The 19,860-nt window shown below is 40.9% G+C and overlaps 1 protein-coding gene across 10 annotated transcripts in view; it reads right to left on the bottom strand.

The window, feature by feature from the left end:
* Window positions 1-19,860, bottom strand: part of SETDB1 (SET domain bifurcated histone lysine methyltransferase 1) — a 32,489-nt gene that overhangs the window by 6,330 nt on the left and 6,299 nt on the right. For 6 of the 10 annotated variants that reach the window (XM_032843636.1, XM_032843643.1, XM_032843644.1 and 3 more), the window contains exons 4-14: window positions 11,998-12,032; window positions 11,022-11,121; window positions 10,050-10,175; window positions 9,680-9,881; window positions 9,116-9,189; window positions 7,842-8,032; window positions 6,558-6,687; window positions 5,729-5,903; window positions 5,487-5,645; window positions 3,391-4,017; window positions 2,839-2,955 (exon numbers count right to left, since the gene is read on the bottom strand). In XM_032843636.1, the coding sequence (XP_032699527.1) occupies window positions 2,839-2,955; window positions 3,391-4,017; window positions 5,487-5,645; window positions 5,729-5,903; window positions 6,558-6,687; window positions 7,842-8,032; window positions 9,116-9,189; window positions 9,680-9,881; window positions 10,050-10,175; window positions 11,022-11,121; window positions 11,998-12,032 (1,936 nt within the window). Of the gene's footprint in view, window positions 1-2,838; window positions 2,956-3,390; window positions 4,018-5,486; window positions 5,646-5,728; window positions 5,904-6,557; window positions 6,688-7,841; window positions 8,033-9,115; window positions 9,190-9,679; window positions 9,882-10,005; window positions 10,176-11,021; window positions 11,122-11,997; window positions 12,033-19,860 lie in introns of those variants that run through there. The other 4 variants (XM_032843638.1, XM_032843641.1, XM_032843640.1 and 1 more) reach the window with 4 other exon arrangements.

The following is a 19,860-nucleotide window of genomic DNA, read 5'->3' as shown; positions in this document are numbered from 1 at the left end:
CTAATCACCACCATAGGAACCTTTCACAGTAGGTATACTGTATCACTCATTCATTCAACAATGCTTCCTATGTGCCAGGTACTGGGTCAGTTAGCTGCTGGTCATACCAAGGTGAGCAAGACAGGTTCCCATCCCCATGGAGCTTATGCACTAATGGAAAAGCAAAAACAAAAGCAAGAACAAAAGCAAGTCAACATATAAATTCAAGCTGCCCCAGATCCTATAAAAAACACAAAAGGACTGCTCAATGAGAGCATTAAGGGAGTGAAAATGACCTAGTTTTAGCGTGGTCAGGAAAGGTCTCTCTGAGGAGGTGAGATTAAAGCTGAGAGCTCAAGGTTAAAGAAGATAACCATGCAACGAACAGTGGATGGATGCCAAGCAGAGGGCACAGCATGTACGAAGGCCCCTGAGGTAGGCTGGCCAACACCGGGCAAGCCGGATTCAGTAACCGAAGAATATCAGCGTGGTTAGAACAGTTTTGGAGGGAGAGAGATAGGAAGGGGCCAGATAAGCACAGTGTCTTGTGGCCCAAGATTAAGAGTTAGAATGAAATCCAAAATGCAGTGGGAAGCTATTAGAGTTTTAGGCAAGGAAGTGACTTATTATTTGTGATTCTTTGAAAATATTTCTATCAAACATTTCAAACACGAAAAAGGACATAATGGACACTCATCTACTGCCCAGCATTAGCAAATCTGGACATTGTTACAAGACTCAAGTTTTATTATAATAAAAACATAAATGATACAGTGATGCAGCTGAAGCCAGTAACTGTCTTTCCCTTTGCTTAGCTTTCAATTTGCATTCAGCACAAATTCATCTCCTGAGTTCCCTGGCAGCCTTCATCTCTTGTTGGAAGATCCTCAGGCATACAGGTTTTCTACTAAGCCTGTTCTTCCAGAGCTTCTCTTGCAGCTGGATCTGCACTGCTCGTACACTGGCTGTCCCATCTGGTGTGTGGCTGTCAGCCTAGAAGTCCCCTTCACCCCACCACCTCCAGGGTTCTCCCTCAATCCTCTTTTGAGTTGGAGCTGCTATTTCCTGGATCAGAATGTCTTCCCCTCTCTTGACTTTTCCCCTTATGGCAAATAATTCCAGTTAACTTTTTTTTTTTTAAAGATTTTATTTACGTATTTGACAGAGAGAAGAGTATAAGCAGGGGGAGCGCCAGGGAGAGGGAGAAGCAGGCTCCCCGCTGAGCAGAGAGCCCAACATGGGGCTCCATCCCAGGACCCTGGGATCATGACCTGAGCCAAAGGCAGGTGCTTAACCGACTGAACCACCCAGGTGCCCCCTCCAATTAACTTTCTGGGAAGGAAACTAAATCGACAATTTTGAGGTGTTTCATGTCTAAAAAATGTCTTTAGTTTAACACTGAAAACTCATTGCCTGGGGTTTAGAACTCTGGGTTATAAATAATTTCCCCTCAGAATTCTGAATAGGGTCCTTAATTTCCATCTAACTTCCCATGTCATTTTGAGAAGGCCAAAGACATTGAGTCTTTGTATTTTTATGGTCTATTTCTCTTCTCTAGAAGCTTTTAGGATTTATAGTTTGTCTTCAGTGTTCTGCGGACACAATGATTTCATTTTATTATAATATTTCTTAGTGGTGATCTATTTTCATCTGTTATGCCAGGACATGACTGGCATTTTCCATTTGGAAACAGAACCTACTTCAATTATAGGAAAATTTCTGAATTATTTCATTGATGTTTTTCTCTTCTTCTGTTCTCTCTGCTAATTATGTATCTTGAGTAGCAGGTTTGTTTCCATGTTCATATATAACAATTTTACCAAGTTTTATATCCCCCTCTTTCATTGTCTGAGTCTTTGCCTGCCTTTTCCAATCTTATATGCTGGTTTCACCTCCTCTGCTCAGTCTCTGATTGGAGAACCCAGGGCTGACTGCTGGGGCCCCTTACGTTATCCAGTATCAATATTCTCTCTAGGTGAACTCATCCAGGCTTTAAATACTGCCTCTTACTTGTGTTCAGGGTTCCTAATTCCTTATGTCCAGCCCTTATACTTCTCTCCAGAAGTCTCACTGCCTTCTTGGTATTTCTCCTTGGAGTGCCTAGGAGGGACCTCAAACATAATATGGCCAGAGAAAAAGCTGAGTTTCTTCCAGAACTGCAACTCCTCCAGACCCCCATCTTAGTAAAAAGCACCAACACCCACTTCATTGCTAAAGTATACAATTTAGAGGACTTGTCCTTGATTCTGCTGCTTCCCTCCCACTCCAGTCCATCAATCAAGTTCTGCAGCTCTACCTCCAAATGAATCCCAACTCTACCCTCTTTCAGCTCTGCTTGCTGTGTGCATTCTAGAACAAGCCCCAGCAACCACCATCTCTTGCCTATATCCCTGTAATTCATCTCCTAAGTGGATTTCCCAGTTTTACTTTTGCTGCCCTAAGACCCAGTCTCCACAAAGCCATGGTAACCTTCAAAAAGTAGATGGCATCATTTGCCTGCTTGAAATTCTCTAACAGTTTCCTATCGCTCCATGATTTGGTTCTAATTTTTATTCTCATTTACGAAGTCCTATATAATCAGGTCCCTGCATGCTTCTCTCTGAACACATCTCCCTTGCCACCATAACTGCAGTCTGTTAAGATATACATACAGCTATACAAATGGAGAACACTTTTAACTGCAACTGCTAGATCCTATTCAATCATTAGAAGTCTTCATTTAAAAGAAAGCCCAAGGAAGAAACATGTGCTGGAAATTCAGTAAGATTTAAATGATAAAATACCTGGTTTCGGTTACTCTATTTTTGGTTCCAATTTTTAGAACTCTGTCTGTAAGGTGCTTCACTTTCCCCTACTTACCCTGTGGGCAGACACTCTTCTAGTCTCTTGTACTGGTAGCCAGAGTTAGGGTTGATCTGGCCGCCCGGGGTGCAGGCTGTGGCCTGGATAGTTAGTTGATGACAGGCACATTTGGACCTGAATTAAGACAGAAGGGTATGACGGCTAGAGCTGTGAGACTTTCTTTAGAGGTAGGAAGTACTACAAAAGAATAGGGAGAATAGTGCAATTTTTCTTCTGTCATACATGTAAATGAGAAGGGAAAAGACAGTAAGAACATGACAGAGCACAAGGAAGACAGAATGAAACCAACTGGCAACTGAAAGCACAATGGAGGGACACAAAGGAAAAAGGGGGAGAATCAGAGAAAAATAAACACAGGGCATGTGTACCCAGGGTCATGCAGTGGGGGCCATGTCAGACCCAAGCCTCTCTCACTGCTTCATGGAGGCCTTAAGGCAGGAGCTCCAGCTGAGGAAGGATGTAAATAGGAAACAAATGGAGAAAGAAGGTAAAGGAAAGACAAGGATAACAAAGTTGGAGGCAGCGCCAGCAATAACCCTACCAACTCACTTGTCACGGCACCCATCCTTGCAGTCACAACCGACCAGAAATTCTGGGCCCGTGTTAATGAAAACACCCTTGCCCGGGATTCGTTCCTTACTGTAGGCCACCTGGGGTGGGGGTGTTGTGTCAATCTCATTGACACAGGATAGGGGAACATCTTCCTTCCCGTAAGTGATGTCCAAAATATAGTAAAAAGGTTTATAGGGCTGAAACTTGCGGTCCACAAGAACATATGGATCCAAACAGAACATCTCCAGGAAGAGGAAGTCACAGCCAGTCTCAAAAAGATAGCGCTCGATCTCCTGCATTGTCCGAAGGCAGAGGCCACAGGGTGTCTTATAGATAACATGAAAGCCCATCTTGCGGTTAACTCGGCGGCGGGCTGTCATCCGCCGGAAGTCATAGAGTAGTGGGACCAGCAGAGGATTCTTGCCCCGGTACTGCGCACTTCTTATAGGTCTGACTCGGGACAGACAGGTGTAGCTGCACACATGAGGTAAGTAGAAGAGCTTCTCCATGGGGGCTCGGTAGGAGGGCTCTGCTGGGGCCCGCTCCAGCATGCCATGGAAGGCGGGAGGTGCTGGAGGTGCTGGGGGTGCTGCTGGGGCAGAGGCTGTTGAGCCTAACGGTGGTCTGCAAAAGACACGTGAGAGATCAGGTAAGAGGGCAACAGGACCCTTCTGCTGCAGAAGGCCCCTGCAGCTGGCTAGCTCATTCATCTTTCAAACAGCTGTGCCCGGGAAGCCACAGATGACACAAGCAAGTCACGTTTTCTCTTGCTTTACCAAAACTGGACACTAAAAGGCCTTGGTTACTCTTCACTGAATGAAAATATCTCCACCTCATCAGTATACCTTATTTTTTTTTTTTTAAGATTTTATTTATTTATCTGACACAGAGAGAGAGACAGAGAGAGGGGGAATACAAGCAAAGGGAGTGGGAGAGAGAGAAGCAGGCTTCCTGCTGAGCAGGGAGCCTGACGTGGGGCTCGATCCCAAGACCCTGGGATAATGACCTGAATTGAAGGAAGACACTCAACCGACGAAGGCACTCAGGCGCCACAACAGTATATCTTTTCCTAATTTTTTTTTTGCCTGTGAGTTACAGACATACAGTTCAGTTTACTACCAATATTTTCCCCCTTTTATGTGTCCTACAGACTGTGATTCAAGGAAAGAGGCAGGAGTAATCCTTTTCTACCGTACCAATTATGACACCATGTTCAATGAAAAGTTCTAAACAAATGACTTCTAGTGATTCCGTATTTCTAGGCACCTTTTTTTTTTTTTAAGATTTTATTTATTTATTTGACAGAAATCACAAGTAGGCAGAGAGGCAGGCAGAGAAAGAGAGAGGAAGAAGCAGCCTCTCTGCTGAGCAGAGAGTCCGATGTGGGGCTCGATCCCAGGACCCTGGGATCATGACCTGAGCCGAAGGCAGAGGCTTTAACCCACTGAGCCACCCAGGTGCCCCATAGGCACCTCATTTCTAATTCAATTATTTTCACACCCTGTTTGTTGGAAACTTCCCAAGTTAAAGCTTTCTTTTCAGAGCACCTGGGTGGCTCAGTGAGTATTAAATGTCTGACTTTATTTTGGCTCTGGTCATGATCTCAGCATCCTGAGATCAAGCCCCGTATCAGACTCTACACTGTGTGGAGTGTGCTTGAGATTCTCTCTGCCCTTCCCCACACTTATACGGGTGTACTCTCTCAAATAAATCAATCTTTTTTTTTTTTTTTTTTTAGATTTTATTCATTTATTTGACAGAGATCACAAGTAGGCAGAGAGGCAGGCAGAGAGAGAGAGAGGAGGAAGCAGGCTCCCTGTTGAGCAGTGAGCCTGATGCAGGACTTGATCCCAGGACCCTGAGATCATGACGTGAGCTGAAGGCAGAGGCTTAACCCACTGAGCCACCCAGGTGCCCTCAAATAAATCAATCTTAAAAAAAAAAGCAAAAACAAAAACCAAAAAACAAGAAAGCTTTCAAGTCCAACTCCTCACCATCATAGCCTTAACTAAGCACCTTGGAACCAAGAATGTCCCCAGTGAGTATTTAGTCCATGCTGCCACCTCCCCACAGAAAGCCTGGGAGTTTCTCACCTGTATGTCTGGTTGCTACCAGGTTTCCCAGCAGGGACATTTTCACTGAGTGCAGGAGATGTAGGGGAGGAATGACCAGAGCCCACAGATCCTGGCCGGAAGGATGTGCTCTTTTTGGCTACCTGCTTCCGAGATTGGGCAAGCTGACTTTCTAAGCTGCTAAGAGATTAAACATCATACAGTAAAGAATACAGAAAATGCAATGTGAAAGAAACTAGTAAATAAGAAAGAATATCACTCACTCATTGTCACCTGCCTGTGGGGACAGAGGGGGTGCAGGTGGGGCAGGTGGGACAGGAGGGACAGGGGGGGTAGGAGGGGCTGTAGGCTGCGGGGGCTCCATTGGCTTGAACTGTGTCCCAGTACTGGTCAGATCCTGGGTGTACTGGACCACAGGGCCTTTGCTCCTCACGGCACCTAGAGAAAAGAGGAAATTGACCACTGAAGATGACAGCTGTGTCATGTATACTCATGCACATACCCGATCATCAATTTACATAATATAAACAAGCAGCAATGGAAACATTTTGAATAAGTGTCAAGACTGTCGTTCCATTATTTAAACCAATGAGTGAAAACACTGGCACAGGCTGGCTTCAACCCAGTAAGGCTTTATCTTTCTGCCTCAAACACCGTTTATGCTGGTAATTAGGTTATTCTTTGGTGAAAAATTTTAAAAACACATTCTTTGATCAACTAATGATATCAGGAAAAATCAACCAAAAAGTAGGCCAGGAACATATAAAAACAAAAGCTGTCCAGGCTTTTAAAAAAATTGACAATGGATCACATACAAAGCAGATAATCCTCATGTGGATAACAGAGGTAACTATACTACCACGTCCGCCCCTAAGCCAGTTGTTTCAGATTTTTATGGGGTCGTTTAGAATGAATCAGAGCCAATGCACTAAGTGGAGGCACCGTGTACTACTGGAAACTACTCGGGACACACCTCCTGTTTCCTGTGAGTCAGTGGTGTCATCCTGGTAAACAAAGGATAGCTATTGTACACACGCTCCTTTGCTGCTTTGCCTGTTTCTTTCCTCCCGTTTGGTGTCTTTCAAGACATACCCATATTTGGACGTGTCCTGAGCTGTCCCCCTTGCTTCTTCTCCAGTGCAGAGGCTGAGGATGTCTTCATACTGAACATGGGCTCCAGCCGCGTAGAGCCTCGATAGATCCATTCACATCTTTTGTCATCCTGGGGGATTGGGAGGAAGGAACGTTGGAGGGAAATGAAGCAAAGGCTAGAATCTATATCCTGCCATCTGTGGAGAATATGCCTCCATGTGCTCCTTGAAGGAAATCTCCCTGATGAATGCCAAATTCCCTATCTACTCAATAAACTTATGTTCCAGTTTCCATGACAGCCATCAGGAAAATGAAAAAGAAAAACACATATTCTTCACTTAAAAAATTACAGGAGAGACAGATGTTTATACTGAGTATAAGTGGTATGACACAGATCATTAAGGTCTTAGGAACAAAAGACTGAGGATAGCTCAAAGGACTGGAACTCTAAGAAAGGCATGAGAGGGGAGAAGAGGACAGGTACAGAAGATCCAAGAGTTAAACTGGGCCTTCAAAGATTATCAGGGGGTGCCTGGGTGGCTGTCAATTAAGCATCTGCCTTTGAATCAGGTCACGATCGTAAAGTCCCAGGATGGAGCCCTGCATGGGTGGTGGGGAGGGTCCCTGCTCAGTGGGAAGTCTGCTTCTCCCTCTCCCTCCACTTCTCCCCCACTCCTGCTTCTACACTCTCTCTCAAATAAATAAAATCCTAAAAAAAAAAAAAAAAATTCATCAGGACCTCTAATTCTTTGATGCCTCCTTTTTGTCTCACTATGCTACCAAAACCCTGATTCTGGACAAATGGAACTGTCTTCTCTATGCCTATATGCAATGTAAATATTCTGAGAGAGAGAAAAACAAACCAATATGCAAATTAGCTCACAGTTAAATTTGGGATTTTTTTTTTTTAAAGATTTTCTTGAGAGAGAGCAAGCATGTGTGCACACGAGTGGGGAAGCTGGGGGGAGGCACAGGGAGAGGAAGCAGCAGACTCTCTGCTGAGCAGGGAACCTTATGTGGGGCTTGCTCCCAGGACCCCAAGATTATGATCTGAGCAGAAAGCAGATATTTAACCGACTGAGCCACCCTAGGCGCCCCAGGAATTTTCAATAACCACCTGAGAGAAACAAAAAGATAAAGTAAAATTTTCCCCCAAATAGTGACAACAGATAGCATAAGAAAGGGGAAAATTATGGAGGACTACAAAATCATCCTCATTACTGCCTCTTATGCTCCCCCATCCCACTCTGAGCCTTGTGTCCAAAACTCTGGGAAGAACAGTACCAGGAAGAGGATCCTGACTAGGCTGCCATCCACCTCCTCGACCCGGGACTTCCACCATGTGCCTTCCCATTCAGTCTTGATAAGCTGGCCACTCTTGAGCAGTACCATGGGGCGGTTGGGGTAAGCCGTGATATACTCCTCTATGAAGTCCCGGCAGGAGATGTCTTCTATGTCCTCCCAAGTCTTTTTCACTGTCCCAAGAAAGAAGGAGGGCTGAGAGAGGGCAAGTGGAGCAGGTCTCTTTTTCTCTTTTTTTTCTGTTTCAAGTAATCTCTGTGCTCATGTGAGGCTTGAACTCATGACCCCAAGGTTAAGAGATGCATGCTCTACCATTTTTGCCAGCCAGGCACCCCCAGGGCATATCTTGATAGGAAAAAACAAATGGCTGTCAAGGAGATGTGGGCCATTTTTCAAGTTGGGAGGGAGAGAAAAATAAAGAAAACATAACCTCAGAAGCAAAACCAAGATTACCTGAAAGTATTGAACCTATTGTGTAAATGCACACATAGACCAAATCAATACTAACTAAGCAATAGGCAAATATAGGTGAGTCACTTATTTCATAAAAATGGATGTTTTGTTTAGGAAAATTCAAGTGAAAATTCTTGCTAACCTGATATAAGTCTAGAGATAAATAAAAAAGATCAGGTGGCATCATGAAATTGATAAAAAAAAATTGTCCTTCCTTCTCATTCTGTATCAGGCTATTTTTAAGGGACCCAGAATGTATTTACCGCCCTGTTATATGGAAAGGGATCAGTGTTAGTTAACTCTTTTGTAATTAAAAACAACTGCTTTGTAGTGTCTGTTCCCAAGCCAGAGACACAAGTATGGAAGGCACTATGAAAACTCCACCTAACTCAGCTTCTGCAGAGAGCACTATGCAGCTACAGATTTATACAAATGTTAGATGAAGGACAAGACCTGGAAAGAAACATCTCCTTAAGCCTAAATCACTCAGAAACTAAATCAAAACACAGCTACAATATGAGAATCCACCCAAGGTCAGTCATGATCTCCTAGTGTCCCACTCTTCGACTACAAAGATCCAGCACTAGAGACAAGCAAATAGAACTGTTATCTCCCAAAAGACATTAATCAAACTTAGGCCCTTTGAGATGGAAGCACCACAAATATCAGGGCCTGCCTTCCTCCCTCCCTTTTCTTTTCTTTTTTTTTTTTCCTATCAGGGCTTTTCAACTGATTATCTTAAGAAGAAATACAAGGTAGAAGAGGAAATGGATAAAACTCAGAAAGGAAGGAGGGACACTCACGTGGCCGGCAAATGGGATATAGTTCAGACTGTGTGACATAGGAAGCATAGCCATCATCAAAGAAAATGAGAAACCTGTAAAGAGCGATGGCAGAAAGATCAGGGGTTACATTTAACATGACCTACAGAAATTTCATAGCTTCTACTCTCAATCACAATAGGACATACTCCTGGGAAAATGTTCTGGTGTACTACTTCCTATTACTCTTCCAAGAGTTAGGAATTCTCCCTCAATCTAACCAATTTACCTCCACTTTTCCAAAAGCTACTCATTCTTGTTTCACTATCAGACTCCTATTTTGCTAAAACCATTTAGGTTCCCCTTCCTTTCTATTCCCCTAACCATTAAACAATCTTAATGACTCTCTTCCTAGTTTTACCTCCAAGTTTTTCTTGAGAAAAAAAGGAAAAAAGAAGGAAGAATCACCCACATGACCTCTGTTGCAAAAAAAAAGCAAGGGTTTCTGGTCACAAAAGCTAATTGTGAAATAATGGACTATGGTTTGAATAGGGCAGGTGCTTTGCTACTGGTCTCCACTCTCTTTATAATCCTCTGTCCAGGTACCTGAGCTTGTTTTTGACGTTTGGTGTCTCAGCTACAATGCCAGCATAGAGCCAGACCTGATTCCCATCCTTGTACTTGGCCACCACTCGACTGCCCACAAAGAGCTTGTCAGCAGGAGGGTGGTAATCATAGGCAATATGGTTCCCCGACAGGAGACTCTTCCCTTTGTTGTCAAATTTCACCTTGTACTTCTTTCCTGGTCCTGAGTAAAAGGAAAAAAATGAACAAAAATTTTTAAAAACCATCAGTTTCTGTATAAATCCTGACTGCTACATGAGAGACAAAAGGCAAGGCTGTGGGGAAAAGAAATGATCAGCAACGGAGACCTGCAGGTTGCCTTTCATTAGCGCTTCTTCTAGCTTGAACATACCAACCGTCTGGATAGCGATAAGGGTGCCTTTGTGCCATGTCTTAGTTCTCTTCTTTCCCAGGATGCGCATGCTAACTATAAGGTCACCATCTTTGCTCAGTTCGCCAGACATCTGACTTAAGGTTCCTACAAAAGAAAGCAAAGATGTTCTAAAGAAATATGACATAGATATGGGGAGTAAATGGGAAAGTAAAGAGAGTGCAATATAGTAATTGATGAAAATGGAGGTAATCACTGATCCTTAGTCACTTTTGCTGCTCTCTTGAGCAGACAAAAAGCATAGCTGACTCAACTATTTTTGCTAACAGGAAATACTTGCATAATTGCAATTCACATGTAATTCAAGAACATCTCACTTTAACCAAGTATCTCCAACTCCTTATTAACAATATTAATTACACTCATTAAGTGCTAAGTAGTATTTATAAAACAATTTTCCATTGGAGAGCTATTAACAGCCCTACTGGACAAAGTTTCCCTTAGATCTCTTTTTAAGAGCTTGAGTTGCGGGAGGCCTGGGTGGCTCAATTGGTTAAACGCCTGCCTTCCGTTTAGGTCATGATCCCACGGTCCTAGGACTGAGTCCTGCATCAGGCTCCTTGCTCAGTGGTGAGCCTGCTTCTTCCTTTCTCTCTGCCTGCCACTCCCCCTTCTTGTGCATGTGCACTCTCTCTCTCTCTCTCTGGCAAATAAATAAAATCTTAAAAAAAAAAAAAAGTTTCTTCTAAATGCCATCTAGAAGTGGTCATGAGCACAGAGCTAAGAAGATATTTGGATAAAGCCACCACACATCGGAAAATCAGCAGACAAGACTTAAGCAGACAAGGAAAACCTGTGGTGTTTAAAGAACCCAATATAGGTGAAAGAGAATTCTGATGCTAAAACAGAGCCAGTTACCCATGAAATCTCTGTAGGAATTCGCTTCCCATCTCTGCCCCCACTCTCTATGCTGAGATAACTCCAGACCCTAACCTTTATGTAGATCCTGGGAACTGCTCTTCTTGTTGACAGCATCCATGAACTTCTGGACATCCTGAGCGGACTTTCTTAAGGCAGCCATAGCTTCACGGAGCTGTAAGAAAGGTGATGAGGGAAACAAGTTTTAAAATAGCATAGCTTAGCCCCGAGAGTAAGAACTCCTCTTTCAAAATTCTTTTTTTTTTTTTTGTCTTTCAAAATTCTTTTTCTATCCCCAAAGATTTTATTTGACAGAGAGAGAGGAAGACAGAGCACACAAGTAGGGGGAGCAGGAGAGGGAGAAGCAGGATCCCTGCCAAGCAGGGCGCCTGATGTGGGGCTTGATCGCAGGACCCTCGTTATCGCGACCTAAGCCGAAGGCAGATGCTTAACTGACTGAGCCATCCAGGCACCCCAGAACTTGTCTTTCAAAAAACCGAATAGAATGAATTATGGTTGAGAAGGTATGGTTACTTTACTAGGCAAAACTGCCCTTATAAATCTGGTTCAGAAATCAGCTTTAGGAAACCTTCCTTGATTAATCTCACTTAGTGGATTGCTGCCAAATTCTGCATTTATATAGCACTTAGTGCATGCATCTCTAAGGAACCTCTGCTGCATCCTCAGAACACCTATTAGGGGACTGGAACCCACAGGGCTGATTACACAGTGGATGATTATCTTGATGGCTGAAGTGACGGAATGATCAGGCCAGAAGTTTCTCCCATCTTCATATTCTTTTTTTTTGTTTTTTAAAGATTTTATTTATTTATTTCACAGACAGCGATCTCAAGTAGGCAGAGAGGCAGGCAGAGAGAGAGGGGGAAGGAGGCTCCTTGCTGAGCAGAGAGCCCAATGCCGGTCTCTATCCTAGGACCCTGGGATCATGACCTGAGCCAAAGCCAGAGAGGCTTTAACACACTGAGCCACCCAGGCGCCCTACCATCTTCATATTCTTATCTTTTAGTTTACCTTCCCCGTCCCAACTCACCTTCTGGTCTTTGGGAGTTCTGCTCCCAGCATCACCTATGGATGAGAGAAGCTCTAATGAGTGTAAGATCCTTACACATAAGAATTTCCAAGAAATAAATAACTAAGCTACTTTTTTTTTTTCATTGAGGCATTCTATTTCCATGTATTATATTATATTATATTGTATTGTATTATATGGTATTGTATATTGTATAATATATATATTATATTGTATCCATGTATATTATAAGCTACTTAAAAATATTATCATGGAACTATTACTAATAACTATTGACAACCACATGTAAATATGTATGTAAAAATACTAAATGGTCCAGAAGGGGACGAGGGGGAGAATGCTCCCTGCTCAGCATGGGACTTGATCCAAGGACCCCAGGGTAATGATCTGAGCTGAAGTCAGACACTTAACTGACTGAGCCACCCAGGCACCCTGTATATTTAAGTTTTTATAACAAAAATTTGCTTATAGACTATCTGAATGAATGATTTGAAAAATGAAATGTGGTCAGTGAATGACGCAAAAATGTTTACTCTTGAGTAGTGCTGTCCAATAGAACTTCCTGCTGTGATAGATATGCTCATCAATACTTGTTAGTCTCTTTTTGATTATAGCCATCCTAATTAGTATAAAGTGATTCTGATTTGCATTTCTTTAATGACTAATGATGTGAAGCATTTTTTCCATATACTTAGTGGCATTTACATATCTTTTTTTTTTAATTTTATTTATTTATTCGAGAGAGAGAGACACAGTTAAAGAGGGAACACAAGCAGGGGGCATGGGAGAGGGAGAAACAACCTTCCCGCCAAGCAGGGAGCCTGATGCTAGGCGGGGTCTGGGGATCATGACCAGAGCGGAAGGCAGATGCTTAATGACTGAGCCACCCAGGCGCCCCTAAAAGTGCCTTTTAAAAAGTAAAAATATTCATGTGGTAAAAAACTGAAACATTATAAAAGGACACAAAATTAAACAGACCTCCCTCATATTCCTGCTTCTAGTTACTCTCCTTAGAAGCAACCGATATATCAGTTTCTTCTGCAGCCAGATATTCTGTAAATGTACATAAGTACTCTTTCCCCTCTCCATCCTTTTACTCATATTCAACATGCAGTTTTTATGTTGCTTTTTATCCCAGTATTCCCTCTCAGTATCTATAAATCTAATTCTTTCTTTTCCCTCAATTTTTTTTTATTGTGGTAAAATACACATAACATAAAATATATCTCCTTAACCTTTTTTTTTGTTAGAGAGGTATGTACAAAGTTTATTAAAAATTTACATGGTAGGTTCAGCCAGATTTTGCGTATTTAAGAAAAGTTAGAAAAAATATGAGAAAATTGAATATTAAAGTTTTTACTAGAGACTGATTTATAAACATGTAATTTGAGATTTTAAAGTGAGAGAAACACTATATACAGATTAAGGATATAACAGCTTTGGGTCTTTTACCCTTACCATCATTCAGATCACCAGCTCTTCTGATAAAGAACTGGACATCATAACCTCAAATTTCCTCATATACTTAGAATGTAATTAGCATTTTATCTGGTTTGTTCATTATGCAGAAGAATAGGTACATGTTTTAATTCACTTTTATATTTGAAGGCCCATTTCCCTAATCTTTCTAAAGACTATTAAAAGGAAGATCATGTTGACTACCAACTTAATTTTACATATAGGTTAGCTGAGATCTTTTGAGACATCAGGACAGATTTTTGCCCTTGACTCTTAATTACTAATTTTTAAATACTCCTTTTTCTTTATTATTTTTTTAGGAAGCTCTACACACAACATGGGGCTCAAACTCACAACCATGAGATCAAGAGTCACATGTTCTACTGACTGAGCCAGCTGAGTGACCTTTAATTACTAATTTAAAAAAAAATTTCTTATAAACATATAATGTATTATTAGTCCCAGGGGTACAGGTCTGTGAATCGCCAGGTTTACACACTTCACAGCACTCACCATAGCACATACCCTCCCCAATGTCCATAACCCCACCACCCTCTCCCGACCCCCCTCCCCCTAGCAACCCTCAGTTTGTTTTGTGAGATTAAGAGTCTCTTATGGTTTGTCTCCCTCCCGATCCCATCTTGTTTTATTTATTCTTTTCCTACCCCCCAAGCCCCCCATGTTGCATCTCCACTTCCTCATATCAGGGAGATCATATGATAGTTGTCTTTCTCCAATTGACTTATTTTGCTAAGCATAATACCCTCTAGTTCCATCCACGTCGTCGCAAATGGCAAGATTTCATTTCTTTTGATGGCTGCATAGTCCTTAACCATTTTTAAGCAAACAGTTCATGGTATTAAGTATGTTGATATAATTGTGTAAGCAACAACTTTACTGAAAAATGTTAAGGCCTAAATAAATTGTTTTTGTGTAGAAGCACTAAATAGTATGAAATTATTAGCTATCCCTATATTGCTCTTTTAATATTATCAATAGTTTTTTGGGGGGAGAGGTGGGTGAGGAACATGACAAGCTGATTCTCAAATATATATAAAAGCACGACAGGTAAAAAGAGCCAAGACATTCATAAAGAAGAAAACCAAAGTGAGGTTACTGGAGTTAACAGATGTAGAAACTTGCAAGGTCAGTTATACACAATATAGAATTAAGAAAAAATGACAGACCAATGAAACATAATAGAAAGTCCAGAAATAAATCCACAAATACATGGAAATAATTAATGACAAGCAGATATTTCAGTAAGAAGGGGCTCATTTCAGTAAGTGGCACTGGAACATTAATAACCACACACACAAAAAATTCATATCTTTACCTCAAATATTATATAAAAAATAAATTTCAGTTGGATTAAAGGCAGAACTATGAAACTTTCAAAGGCAACATTAGAAATGTTTATAATAAAGCATCAGGGCAGAAGGGCTATAAAAACCAATCACCATAAAAGGAAATGCTAAAATTATAACTTCTGTTTATCAACGAAGAACATGAAAAGTAAAGATAAACCATAAGCTGGGAACGATGTTTGCAACTCGTAACTACAAAGGATTAGTATTTATTACATATAAAGACTTCCTATGAATCAAGAAAAAGACAAATGATCGTTGAGCAAACAAACAAGAAAAATGAACAGATTCCAAAGAAAAACTACAAGGGGCACAAGGGGCACCTGGGTGGCTCCTCTCTCCCTCTGCCTGCTGCTCTCCCTGCTGGTGTGTGCTCTCTCTCTCTAATAAATAAATAAAATCTTTAAAAAATAAAATTTTAAAAAAGATTATTTATTTATTTATTCGACAGAGAGAGACCACAAGTAGACAAAGAAGCAGGCAGAGAGAGAGAGGGGGAAGCAGGCTCCCTGCTGAGTAGAGAGCCCCATGTGGAGCTTGATCCCAGCCAGGACCCTGAGATCATGACCTGAGCCAAAGGCAGAGGCTTTAACCCACTGAGCCACCCAGGTGACCCTAAAAAATAAAATTAAATTAAAAAACCACAATACCAAGTGTTGTCAAGGATGTGGAGCACAGGACACATTATTCCAGGGGCAGTTATAAACATAAATTGGTACAATTGCTTTGGAAAGCTATTCATTATTTATCCAGTAATATTAGAATTTCCGTATCCTAAGAACTAGCAACTCCACTCTTATAAGTATATATATCCTAAAAATTTAGTAAGACTGCCAAAATAGAAAGATTCTTCCACATCATAAGACATTTTTTTTTTTAAAGATTTTATTTATTCATTTGACAGAGAGAGACACAGCGAGAGAGGGAACACAAGCAGGGGGAGTGGGAGAGGGAGAAACAGGCTTCTCCAAGCAGGAAGCCCAATGTGGAGCTCCATCCCAGGACCCTGGCATCATAATCCGAGCCGAAGGCAGATGCTTAATGACTGGCCACCTAGGCACCCCACCACAAGACACTCTTAATGACAGAGAACAAACCAAGGGCTGATGGAGGGACATGGGTAGGGGATGGGCTAGATGGGTGATGGGTATTAAAGAAGGCACCTGTGATGAGCACTGGGTGTTGTAAGTGATAAAGCACTGAATTCCACTCCAGAAATCAGTACTGCACTATCTGTTAGCTAAAAATAATTTAAATTAAAAAATAATAAATAAATGAATAGAAAATGGATCGGGAGTCATGTGTAAGAATATTTAGAGCATATTTGAAATGAAAACAAATGAAATGTCAACTGGCAGAACAGATATACTGTGTCATATTCATAAGATGGAATAGTATACTGTAGTAGTTATTGAACTAAGCATCACACATTGGCATGATGTTAAAGAAATGATTGAAAAATGCATATACTAAGAATCCATTTATACAGTTAAACAGGCAAAACTACAGCATTTCTGGTAATAGTGATATGAAAAGAGTGATTCCCCTACGCAGAAAACAAGTTTAAAACCAGAAAAAGTTGTTAGAAACAATCAATTCCGGGCACTGGAAACTGACCAAAGACAAACAACAAATTGGTAAGTATTTGTTCTTGAAAAACTGCTAAAATTCTGGCAAGGAAGGTTAAGCCTGTGGACCTCTTGCTTGGGGCAGCTCCCATCTCTACCTATTCCACCTCTAGCTGGGTGAGTGGAAACTACGGCTTTACCACTGAGGTGCTAGCCTGACAAGGAGCAGTGCTGTTACTCTGAGGTTGCAGATCTTGTTTAGTGTGAGCTGCAAACCAGTCAGAAGTTTAACAAGGAGATCCTGAAAATGAGAGAGCCACGGACAGGCTTAAATAAATTCTCTATACATTCTTGAGTGACTACTAAACTATCCACATGCAGAGAAGACCCAGGAGAGTCAATGGAGACTTGAGAACTAGAAGCACTCTGAATGCATTCCCCACACCTCTGAAAAACTTACTGGCTGGCACAACTGGGTGGCTCAGTTGGTAGAGTGAGCAACTCGATCTCGGAGTCGTAAGTTCAAGCCCCACAATGTATGTAGGGATTACTTAAAAATAAAATCTTAAACATACATATATATTTCAAAGAAATCATGACTAAAACACTTCTAAATTTGATGAAAAACTTCAATCGACAGTCCAAATTCAGTGACTCTCAAGTAGGACAAATACAGAGAGAATTGCACATAGACACATCCTAGTCAAACTACTAAAATCAAAAGAGACAATCTTAAAAGCAGTTAAGACAAAAATGACTCATATCCAGGATACAAACAATTTCATCTGACTTTCCATCAGAAATCATGGAGACCAGAAGACACTGGAATGGCATATTTGAAATGTCAAAAGAAAACAGTCAATCAAGAATTCTATATCCCATGGGATGCCAGCATGGCTTAGTTGGTTGGGTGTCTGCCTTCAGCTCAGGTCACGATCCCAGAGTCCTGGGATCAAGGCCCACATTGGGCTCCTTGCTCAGTAGGGAGCCTGCTTCTCCCTCTCCCTCTGCCTACTGCTCCTCCGGCTTGTGTTCCCTCTGTCAAGTAAATAATAAAATCTTAAAGGAAAAAAAAATAAGAATTCTATATCCCAAGAGTGCCTGGATGGCACAGTCAGTTAAGTGTCTGACTCTTAGTTTTGGCTCAAGTCATGATGTCAGGGTTGTGAGATCAAGCTGTGCGTCAGGCTCCATACTTGATGCAGAGTCTGCTTCAGATACTCTCCTTTCTCCTCTGCCCCCCGACTTGTGCATGTGCTCGCTCATGCTCGCTCTCCCTCCCCACTCTAAAAGTAAATATAAATAAATCTTTAAAAAAATTCTGTATTTCAGGTAAACAAAGGCAGAGAATCCACTTTTAGCAGAACTACAAGAAATATTAAAGGAAATCTTTCTGGCTGAGAAAAGATGACAATGGATGACTCAGATCCATAGCAGGGATGAAGAGCAGTGGAAATGTAAACATCTAGGTAAATATGTATTTTTCTCTTTTCTTCCCGTAACTTCTTTAAAAATAAAATTGGTCCTTGCAATAATTACAACACTAAACTGCTGGCTTTAAATATATGTAAATGCAATTTATTTGACAACAGTATCTCCCAAGAAGAGAGTGACAATGGAGCTAACCCGTTACAAAGTTGCTATATTTTACCAGAATTTAGTCAGTATTAACTTGTAGTAGATAAGGATCCAATAAATATGCAAGCACTTTCTAAAGATCTAAAAAGAAAAAATCAGTGGAATTAAAATGATTTACTGAAATATTTACTTGACACAAAGAAGGCAGTAAAAAAACAGATAAATACAAAAAATATGGGGGGAAAGAGCAAAATGATTGATGTAAATCCACCCATATGGATTCACATGAACTATGAATGGACTCAACACTAACTAAAAGCCAAAAACTGTGAGACTGGATTAAAAAAAAAAACAAGATCTAACTATATATTGCCTGTAAGAGATACACTAAGTTCAAAGACAGAAACAGATTTTAAGAAAAAAGGACAGGAAAAGACACAACATGCAAAGAGTAACCATAATAAAAATGATTAATATTTGATAAAACAGAATTCAAGAAACAGAGTATCATTTGAAACACAGAAATATCTTTTAATAATAAAAAATCAACTATAAATGTATACATAACGGACTCCAGAATACAGGAAGCAAAAACTAAAGTTAATTGAAAGGACAAATAATTCAACAATTTTAGTTCAAGATTTCAAAACTCCTTTCCAAGTAACTGTTAAAACTAGACAGAAAATTAACAAATTCTCAGCCAACGTAACCTAACCAACATTTATAAAATACTCCACCCAACAGCAGTAGAATACAAATTCTTTTTAAGCACACATGGATCATTCTCCAAGACAGACGATACGCTAGGCCTATTAAAAAACATTTAAGTAGGGGCGCTTGGGTGACTCAGTGGGTTAAGCCGCTGCCTTCAGCTCAGGTCATGATCTCAGGGTCTTGGGATCGAGCCCCGCATCGGGCTCTCTGCTCAGCGGGGAGCTTGCTTCCTTCCTCTCTCTCTGCCTGCCTCTCTGCCTACTTGTGATTCTCTCTGTCAAATAAATAAAATCTTAAAAAAAATTTTTTAAGTAAATTTAAAAGGATTAAAATAATACAAAGTATATTTTCTGACCACAATGAAATTAAATAAAAAACTCACAGCAGAAACAAATCTGGGAAATCTCCAAATATTTGGAGTAATCAATTGGTCAAAGAAAAATCACAAAGGAAATTAAAAATTATGAGTTAATGGGGCACCTGGGTGGCTCAGAGGATTAAGCCTCTGCCTTCGGCTCGGGTCATGATCTCAGGGTCCTGGGATCGAGCCCCGCATCAGGCTCTCTGCTCAGCAGGGAGCCTGCTTCTCCCTCTCTCTCTCTGCCTGCCTCTCTGCCTACTTGTGATCTATCTCTGTCAAATAAATAAATAAAATATTAAAAAAAATTATGAGTTAAATGAAAATAGAACACACAGGGGCGCCTGGGTGGCTCAGTGGGTTAAGCCTCTGCCTTCGGCTCAGGTCAGGATCCCAGGGTCCTGGGATCGAGCCCCACATCGGGCTCTCTGCTCAATGGAGAGCCTGCTTCCTTCATTCTCTCTGCCTGCCTCTCTGCCTACTTGTGATCTCTGTCAAATTAATAAATAAAATCTTAAAAAAAAAATAGAACACACAGGAATACATGAGATCCAGTAAAGCAACGATAAAGGGAAATTATGTACAGGTTTAAATGTTTACATTAGCAAGAAAAAAGTTCTAAAATCAAATCAATAATCTGTTTTAATTTTAAGAAACTAGAAAAAGAAGAACAAATCAAACCCAAGTACATGGAAGGAATAAAGGTCAGAGTAGAAATCAGTTAATTGAAAACAGGAAAACAGTAGCGAAAAATAAATGAACCCAAAAATTGGTTCCTTGAAAAAAAGCAAAAAAAAAAAAAAAAAAAAAAAAAAAAAAA

This window comes from Lontra canadensis, unplaced genomic scaffold (genome assembly GCF_010015895.1).
Source record: "Lontra canadensis isolate GAN:19392208 unplaced genomic scaffold, GSC_riverotter_1.0 scaffold142, whole genome shotgun sequence".
In the NCBI taxonomy this organism is placed as follows: Eukaryota; Metazoa; Chordata; class Mammalia; order Carnivora; family Mustelidae; genus Lontra; species Lontra canadensis.
The sequence above is the reverse complement of the archived record's forward strand: the minus strand, read 5'-3'. Positions and strand labels throughout refer to the sequence as shown.